The sequence below is a fragment of the Astatotilapia calliptera genome, chromosome 3, assembly GCF_900246225.1.
Source record: "Astatotilapia calliptera chromosome 3, fAstCal1.2, whole genome shotgun sequence".
Classification (NCBI taxonomy): domain Eukaryota; kingdom Metazoa; phylum Chordata; class Actinopteri; order Cichliformes; family Cichlidae; genus Astatotilapia; species Astatotilapia calliptera.
Genome location: NC_039304.1, coordinates 19,020,174 through 19,029,360, shown reverse-complemented (window position 1 = coordinate 19,029,360; position 9,187 = coordinate 19,020,174). Strand labels below are relative to the sequence as shown.

Here is a 9,187-nt window from a genome sequence, read left to right as displayed (position 1 = left end):
TTTCCAAATATGTGATCACTGTAGTTTTGTAATAAAAAATGTATTTAATATTTGTATTTAATTTATGGTTTTGTTGTTGTTATTGCATTGCATTGCGTTGTGACCTACATAGGTTTTAGGTTTGTATCTTTTACGTTATATTAATCTTTTATGGTTTAATTTTATACCAACCAGGACTTCTGAGAGTAGCAAAACATAAGGGGACAACTGGTCGTACTGTTTATGTATTAGCCTATCAAAGCATATGTCCGAGCTAACAGTACATTTACACAGAATATATAAATTACCATTTCTATTTCCTTTCCTTAAACTCCTTCCTATAACAATGTAAACGAATGGTGTGTGTGATGGTGTGCATGAAGAAATCTGAAATAATCACAGTCTTATCAGTGTCTACAAATTGCTGATCATGTCTTAATGTGCCAGTATTAATGTCTAGTCATGCTTGTTGCAGTCAGTTCTCACCAAATGAGCGAAGGTTAGAACCAACACCTCACCTTTCCATACCTAGCTTTAGTTTTGTTATTGTTTGCTTTTAGAAAGATATGTTTTATTGTTATTGGCTCCATGTACAGAAAGTACAAGATAATTGAAATTCAGCTTCTCTCTCACCTTAATATAAAAAGAAGACTTAAGAAAAGATAAATGATGTTTAAGGGAATATATAAAAATCAAATCTATGTACAATAGTGGCAGTAGTGCAAGTGCAGTAGCAGACATTTGCATGGACAGTAGTGGAAACGACCAACAGCAGCAGGAATGGCAGTGATGCAAATGGTTGCAGTAAAGTGCCAAAGACAGTCGGCAGCGTTAAAAGATTTGAATGTGTTGATTCCTTTTTGAGTCCATTATGTAGTAGCATGCTTGCTATAACCCTCCACTTCACAGGCACATCATTTAGAGCAGCTATTCTAACATCAAGGAACACAAGTTGTTGTTTTTCTCCGTGCCATGACCCAGCCCATTCTCAAAACAACTCAAGAATGACAAAGTTATGTAAGGCGTCTCTGATGCAATTACAAAACATCACTGTGCCTTACTTGATCGCACTCGTCAAACGGGACACTTGTCATACCATACATGGACAAAAAATCTACCCCTATCATGTTGTCTATTGTAGCAGATGTTTCGCAACACAACAGACGACCCATAAATCTATAGTTACCATTCCTGTTTTCATAACTCCACGCCTCAACCAACTTCCCCTTACAGGTGAACTTGTTTATCACTGAACACAGTTTACCAATGCGTGTGGCGCTCGAGTAAGAAAGCGGGCAGAAAAAGGCACTGCTGTCACACTGACATGATGCTCGCATTTGGATAAAATGGATTTCGAAGGTTTTTTGGAAGCATATGATGCGATTCCTGGTCAAGGACTTAGCAACAAGTTGCAAACGACAAATGTGATACAAAGTAACAGATACAAGGTACAATATATTTCCTTAAATGTAAGTATAACGTAAATACAGAAGCTCTAAGTTAAATGTATTAATGGCATTGACATTTTGTCTTATATAGACTTTTGAAACAACCAAATAAATAAATATACAAATAATTTGGTAGGCTAATTAAAATTCTCTGCAACCATATTTTGAATTACTCCCCCAGTAAAAAGACGTCAGTGGTACCTTCTGTGCTCTATGCTTGTTTTCATGTTCTGAGTCTACTATTGATCGCTTTAGTGAAGTATTTTTAAAAAGACTTAGAGTCTACCACCATAATAACGGCTCTGTGGGCCTTCATAGGAGTATTAGCATGTCAAACATCAGCATTAAAGGTGTCCACCGGGAGCTTCTTGTAATGGGTTTTCATGCCTGAGCAGTTCTTATATTTGTAATTTGCAGGTGGCCCAGTGATTTTGTGCATATCCTCCGCATGAACTTGAAGGTATTAAATAAAAATCTGTCCTCAGTAAATTTCATAGAAATCTATTCAGCAGCTTTATGGAATTCTTAAAGCAAAACTTGAAACACTGAGTCACTGAGCATCATTTTTCATATCTCTGGGTCACGTCAGCACGTTATTCTGTTTCTTGTACCTGGAGGGTTTCAGCCTTGACGCCAGACTAACAGGTAGGTTACTTCAGGCCAATGTGATGCTCGGCATCTGACAAGGATCGTTTTAAGGTAAAAGTTCACAGCATTCTTTTTAGCGTTCTTTTTATAGTGCTTGCTGCGATAGAGGCTGGAGGAACCGCTATCGCTTCAATGGGACTCACAGATAGCAAACTGGAATGCAGCCTTCATTGTTGAGCGCTGCAGATAGGCATCAATAAATGGCATTTGATTTAGAGCACTTGGAAAAAGGAGAACTGGCCATAACACAGCTCTACCATGAATGGATTCAAGTTTACAGTGTAATTTTACTTCCTTAAAAGTTTTCTGCTTACTGAGTTTCCAACTACAGAGATGGTCCATCTATCGTTTTTATGAGGCTGCATGACAACCAGGACAGAGGTTACAAAAAATCCTGTAAATAAGAGGGCAACTCTCATAACAATTTGTTCCCAGTGACCACAGAAACCTGTTCTTTGGAACAAAGCCTAATTTCAAGTTTCAGGTTCACTGGAACTGGAATGGCCTTCAGGTCTGGGTCACTCATTATCCATTTCTATAGCTTCCACACCTTGGCTCAGGCGATTAGAGGATCATCAGGGGGTCCTTTTGTCCCTCTGTGGGGGGTTACTCCCACTAGGTTTATATCTGGGACTCTCCACCATTTGACCTTAGAACTGAAGAAGCTTCTCGGATGAGAGGTGAAACGTCTTCAAGCAACTTAAAGAAGTCCAGACGCTTTTCTTTGCAAGCTCCTTTGACTGTCTTATTGGAAGTGCAAATTCCTGAATCCTGTCTTGGCTCAGCTGTGAAGAGTGCTGACTTTGACCATTCGAGCAGCTGTTTTGTTAGTGAAGTGTTGCAGTATCTTGGACTGCCCGTTCTCCTGAGGATGCCTTTGTTTGCCAACAATTACTTATAATTACTCCTTCAAAGACTCGCTAATTGGTTTCAGTCACAAGCAGGAGTCGGGGGATTTGAAATAAGAGGCGCCAACTGGTTTTTGAAGAACTGGGTGTGCCTGTATCCACCAGAGCCCCTGGTAATTATGTGGCTAATTGTAAAATCTAAAGAATAATTTGTCTTTGACTGCTGGGGATTGTCATGCTTTGTGTGCTGCCCCATCCTCTCAACTGGGGGAACAAAGAAGCAGTCTCTCCAATGCAACATGGTGCAACATGCCTTTACATGCTCAAGGACTGCAGCTGCACCCCTTCCTACGGGACGTCTTGGATGGATGCTGAGTCTGTTCTTGCCTCCCGGTGTAACATACGTAGGTGGGTGGGTGCATGTCTGAGATGATCCATTATGTCACCAGAGCCCTAAGAATAGTTTCTGTGTGTCCCGCTAAGGTACTGAGGCAAGTGTGACGTCCAGAACTTAGCTGTTGTTGGGCCAAACCCAGCAGAAACAGAGGCCCTACTGTTTCACAGCGTCAGGCACACCCAGCCGCACACACACACGCACAAATGTACGGACACATGGAACCGTTTAAAGTTTTCCTCTGCCACTGTTCGAAATGCCCCCAGAATAAACACCCAGAGCAGATCTGAACCAGCAAGGCCAACGATCCTCATTAGAGAGGCTGTGACGCAATGCGATGGTAACGAAAGTTAGTGGGTTTCAGATGTTTGCTCAGTGTGGTATTGCACATGTGGTTAAATAAAGAAATGTGAAACTGCTGGAGGAGCACGGTGACACAAAATATCACAACTTTTTCTTTTTTTAGTTTCACCTACTTTTGGAGAATGACAAGAAATATAGCAAGTCTTAATCTTCTTCTTCTCCTTGGATCATCTAGCTCCATATCAACCGCTGTCACACCAGCCGTCTGCGTGTCCTCATTCACTTCCTCTAGATTCCAGCAAATGAAAAAGGCAAGACTGACAGAAATAAAATTAAAATTAAAAACAAGCTGTGTGAAATACCTATTTCAAACTGAATATCTATGGATGTTTGACCTTTACTTGGATGAAAGGAGCTCTCTAAAAGTGAGAACCTGGACCAAAAAAGGGAAATTTAGATCATCAGATCATTAATTTCCACATTTCGCGACTAAATGTGCAGGATTATATTTGCATGATAACAAACTGGGTCAGTGGATCAGGTTGCCTGGTTAAATAACGCTGCTTTTGATTACTCTGTGCACTGTAGAGCTTTTTTTTTTTTATTGTTGTCACCCATATTCTATATAATGTGAAAATATTATTATTTCTGGAGAAGTGTGTGTAAAAATGACAATGCTTCCCGTTGTGAGAAAAATATAAAAGAAAATCCAGGGTACTTGACCGCCCTGATACTACAGTGAAAATGTAAATAAGTCATAAATTAAGACAACAGTTCCAGTAAGTGAAAGCGGGTCTATTGTTGCCCGCCCCGTCTTGCCTGTAAATCCCTCTCTTATAAATCATCGCTACTGCCCTGTGGCCCCCACCACAGCACCCCCGCTCTGCTCGGACGCAAACGCTCGTTCGCGTGTGACGTGCTCGCGCCTGCGCTGTTTAAAAACGGCGGTCCCACGGGCGCTCGCCTCATCCAACGTTTCAGAGAGCAGAGAAGAGAGGTGCGAGTCAGTCAGTCAGTTCTCTAACCGCACAGAGTTCAAACAGAGAGGAGCTTCGGAGTTGCTTTGCGGTTACAGACAGCCGCACAGTTCTGTGCAGGATTGCAGTTTCACCTGCCCGAGATCACGGGACGCTACGGTTCACCTGAGCGGCACCAAAACGTCGTTTGCATGAAACTGAAGCCAGGTAAGTTTCACGTCCTAACAAGTAATTTGGTTGTCGTGTAGCGCTCTAAACGATGTATAGAAAACAACAACAGTTTGATAGGTGTTGAAACTCTGCTGGGAATATCTGCTGAGCAAATATAGGAGGGTTTTCTCAGCAAGTTTTAAGCCCAAGTTTGGAGACACGTCGGGTCTAGCCGAACCCCGCAGCAAAATCAGCTCTTTTAGAGTTATCTCGTTTTTTCTAATAATATTCACTTCGCACGCTAACTTTGAGTTATTTTCAATCATCTTTTAGATTTTGGTTGTCAATTCGGCTTGGATGTATTGAGCGAAGAACTGAAGCAACTGCTTACTGACAGTCTTCTGTTCTTATTTTCTACAAACGAAAGCATCACAAAGCGTACGTGCCACTTATTTTGGATGGAGGGTTATTCCGGGCATCTATGAACGTGTTCTGCGTGAAATAAACAGGCTCACATGCTCGGGGTAAATGTAAACAAAATGTTCTTTCCACTTCCAGAGATTGTAGATATTTGCATGAGCTAGTTTTATATTTGCGTGCACGAGAAAACGACAGTGTATTCTGATGCACGTGAAGTGTTACCTGGATGGAAATTTGGGATTACATTTCTCTGATTGTGCGTCAGAGACTTCGGTTAAATGCAAAAGTGTGTGTGTGTGTGTGGAGGTGTGTGGACCCACACAATTAACTGTACCTGTCCATGTGTGCACTGGTCATATGTAACTGTACCAAAACCTGCAGGTTTGGGCTCTACCTTTGCTGTGCTGTAGGCTGAACCTGCAGCTCTTTCATGAGATGACACACTTTTCATAAGCATGTCATTGTGTTGCGGGAAAAATGCTTAGGGGGGGGGATGCAAAGCTGTTTCCTGCGCAGGGGTTTGAGCAACAATGGCCACCACCTTAGAACAGTCGGCGGTTCTCTGTGCGAGTCACTTCTGAGGAGGGAGCTAGGATGTTGAAAGAATGGCCAAGAAAAGGGAGAGGAAAAAATATAAGGAGCAACACAATGGAGAGCAGGCAGCTCTGTCGGTATGTAGGATAGGAGAGACAATGGGTGGCCAGATGTGGTTGCATAAGACTTTTTTATTTTTTATTTCTCTGCAAGATCACAAAAGCCTTTAAGTCCTCCAGAAGTGGTGTAATTGAGTTTGCAATGCACAGTTCGTTTTGAACATGGCCCTAGTGTTTGCCTGTGTCACTTTAGCTTTTTACAGTAATCTTCCATTTGTTCTGGCACGTTTCCAGTTCCATCATTGTGTTTGTTTCTTAAGAGTACAGTGACAGCGAAGCCCAAGGCAAACCTGTCTGTAAATATTTAATGGGTGCTGTCTGTCTGTAGGGACTGAATACTTCACTGACTGTGCAACTTCTGTAACCAAACCTGTTTGGTGACTTTGTCTCTTTCCCATTTGCGAGTTGTGATGACTTGTCTCTTTTTGCATCATAAGTGCAACCTTGTTTTTGTTACTTAATTTATTAGAAAGTACATAGCCTCTCATTTTGCCTGATTTACCCCCTGCTCGGCTTATCGGTCGTCTCTGGATTTGCTAACGTCACCGTCTTCGTCTGCCTCATTTCAGATAAAAGCAGTGGATGCAGCCACGCTCCATTTAAAGGAGGGTGGAAGATTGGGAGACGCGCTGACGAGAACCCGGTTACGACTAAAAGTTCCAAGCCCAGCCTGAAACGCATCATGTCCCTCAGCACCTTCCACCTCATGCAGACCCTGAAGAACTCGCCCGCCGAGCTGCGGCGCAGATTCCGCCGCGACCAGACGGAGTCCTTGTCCCACGGCGACCCTCTGTTCAAAGTGCACTACCTGGGGACGGAAAAGATCTTTTCTCTGGACCGGGAGCAAGCAGAGGAGGCCATTTCTCACTTGCTGGAGGGTATCGCGAACGGGAAGAAGCTCAGGAAGGACCACGCCCTTGTCGTGCGGCCCAGATACGTCGAGGTCAAAGAGCTGAGCACGGGTCGGCAGCTCACGAAGACCTACCTGCAGGACATTGCGTACTGCGCCGCCGACACCAACCGGCCCAACGTCTTCTTGTACATCTGCAAGCACCGGGGGCAGCAGCTGCAGTGTCGGGTGTTCTGGTGCAGCCGTGCGGAGCGAGCGCGGGACATGACCGCCTGTCTGGGACTCTCCTTCCAGCGGGCGATGAGCGACTGGCAGCAGACCGGCGTGGCCACGATGCCGTCGGGAGAGGTGAAAGGAAAACTTGCAGAGGACTCGTCCAATTCTCAAGTCAAAGCAAAGAGCTCCACACTGCCAGCCGGTCTGGGAAAAGGTGAGAATTCAGCACCGCCACATAAAAGTTGAACCAGGAAGACTTTAAACTCAAGCTAGCCTTATTTGGTGCCAACTTACCCAAACAATCACACAGTGTGCTTCTCTCAGATAATGACAACCTAGGCCTGTCTAGAGGCTGGCTTTCACTGTTGATAATTCAGCTGCAGCAGCCAAGCCAACATCCCTGACTCTGTCCTTTTCCTTCACAGTTCGCTGGAGGAAGAGAGGCTCTGTATCCCGCAGCCCCATGAGAACAATCACCAGGAGAGGATCGTCCTCTGACAGCTTGAACTGAAACCTGTTCTTTTTTTCTTTTTTTTCTTTTGTTGTTGTGGTCAGATGTGGGACCACTTTATTGACAACCTCGCTGAAGGGAAGCGACTGATTGAAAAATACAATGAAGACCACAGTGGATGTTAATGAGACATGAGAAAGGTCCATATTTGGATATAAGAACTGGTCATGGGTGGATGCTGCCGTAATCAGTGAGGACTTGGAGATAGGAGATTTTTTTTCTTTTTGACTGGGCAGAGTTGCCTTTGGACTTTTGCAAGCGCAGAGTCCAACCGGGCACAAGATACTGAACTGTGACAGGCCGCAAGGCTGTGTGAGGACTAGACTGGGACATACCCAAACTGTCTGTCATGGGTTTTTAATTTTGTTTTTGGGCTTGTTTGATGTTCTGTTTGATGCTGAAGCCACCAAAGACTTTGATCTGCTGGAAAGAGACAGTTAAACCAACCAAGTACCTGCTCTTGGCCAAACAGTCCCCCGGCAAAACTGGAAAAGCACCACGAGAACCTGGAAGTCCTTTTTTTTTTTTTTTTTTCGAGATTTATTTATATTTAAGTGACACATGTGACAGAGTCATGAAGTAGTTATTTTCTTTTTCAGCCTGTTCCATTAATGAGCATTTCTTTTTTTTGTTTTTGTTTTTTTTTTCCTACTTTTGTAGTTGGATGAACAAATTTAAGACGACTAAGACAATGCGGGCATGTCATACCAAAGTAAAGTTTAGTTTGTTTTTTCCTTTCCCCACCAAGTCTGTGATATGCATAATTAGTCTGAGCACATTTGAGTCCTTTTTAAGATGATCTCACTCAGGAAATTGAAGTTTTTATTGATATGAGGTCAGTTCTCAGTGTAATGCATGCCAGAGGGAAAATGGACATTATCAGAATAGAGGTGTTAATAATAATAATAATTTTAAAAAGTCTCTGCTTAACCTGCAAAACAAAAAAAGGTCCTAATTGTCTTTAGCAATAAATAATTAGCATTTATGTGAGGGGTGGGGAAGCCTCAGCAGTGACTTGCTGGTTGTTTGTGTCCCACACTGGGAACACTGTGTTCCTGTGTGAAGCCTGCGTGAGGAATGCCGGGCCATGCACCTGCATTCCAAATAGGGGGGGAAACTTGAGATGAAGGGTGGCGGCGCCTTTCTTTCCTAGAAAAACCCCAAATTCTTCTTGTCCACCCGTGACTTTGCATATTGAGCAGCTTTGTCGGTAAACAGCACGCCGTGCTTTTTTTTTTAAATTGCTCCTTCACATCAATAAAAGCCATAAAAGGTGCCGGAGTCCATCTAGAGTGACCGTTCTGGTCACACACGTGTGCCGTGTTGCGTAACTTGTGCCATGATGGTAATTTTTTATCTCTAGGTTTACAAACATGAGAGACAGGAGGATTGTTGATGAAGCCGGAGGATTGTTGATGAAGCCAGAGGTTACTGTTAACTCCATTTTCTGTTTTCTGACCAAAACGAAGCTAAAAATGTCTTTTCTTTTTAAACAGGGAAGGTTTTTTTTTTTTTTTTCCTGACTGATGTGCAACCAGGTTGTTATCGGTTAATTTTAACATGATGTACCTGACTTTTTAATTACAAACGGCACAAGCCTCATCTCAGAAAAGGCGTCGATGTGCCCGCTTTTAAGATGTATTTAACGAGTGTTCTGTTTTTATGTTGTCGTACATATTTAAATATGTATTTTATGGAATATTAAAAGTTTTTTATAAAGCATTTGTTTGCCTGTGCATTTTGTACTCTTACTACTCTGACCCTCGATTAATCATTCTGTTTCCAGGCTT

At 42.9% G+C, this 9,187-nt stretch overlaps 1 protein-coding gene across 1 annotated transcript; it reads left to right on the top strand.

The window, feature by feature from the left end:
• The first annotated feature begins 4,543 nt into the window (after positions 1-4,543).
• Positions 4,544-9,119, top strand: LOC113018791 (uncharacterized). The gene is made up of 3 exons (XM_026162171.1): positions 4,544-4,804; positions 6,390-7,100; positions 7,312-9,119. Exons 1-3 carry the CDS (start codon positions 4,789-4,791, stop codon positions 7,395-7,397), a joined length of 813 nt encoding a protein of 270 aa, XP_026017956.1. The 5' UTR covers positions 4,544-4,788; the 3' UTR covers positions 7,398-9,119.
• The last annotated feature ends 68 nt before the right edge of the window (positions 9,120-9,187 follow it).

Bases quoted from the DNA above. Each gene is read 5' to 3' on its own strand.
- LOC113018791 (XM_026162171.1), top strand. The intron at 7,101-7,311 runs GTGAGAATTCAG...TTTCCTTCACAG, and splicing joins GCCAGCCGGTCTGGGAAAAG to TTCGCTGGAGGAAGAGAGGC.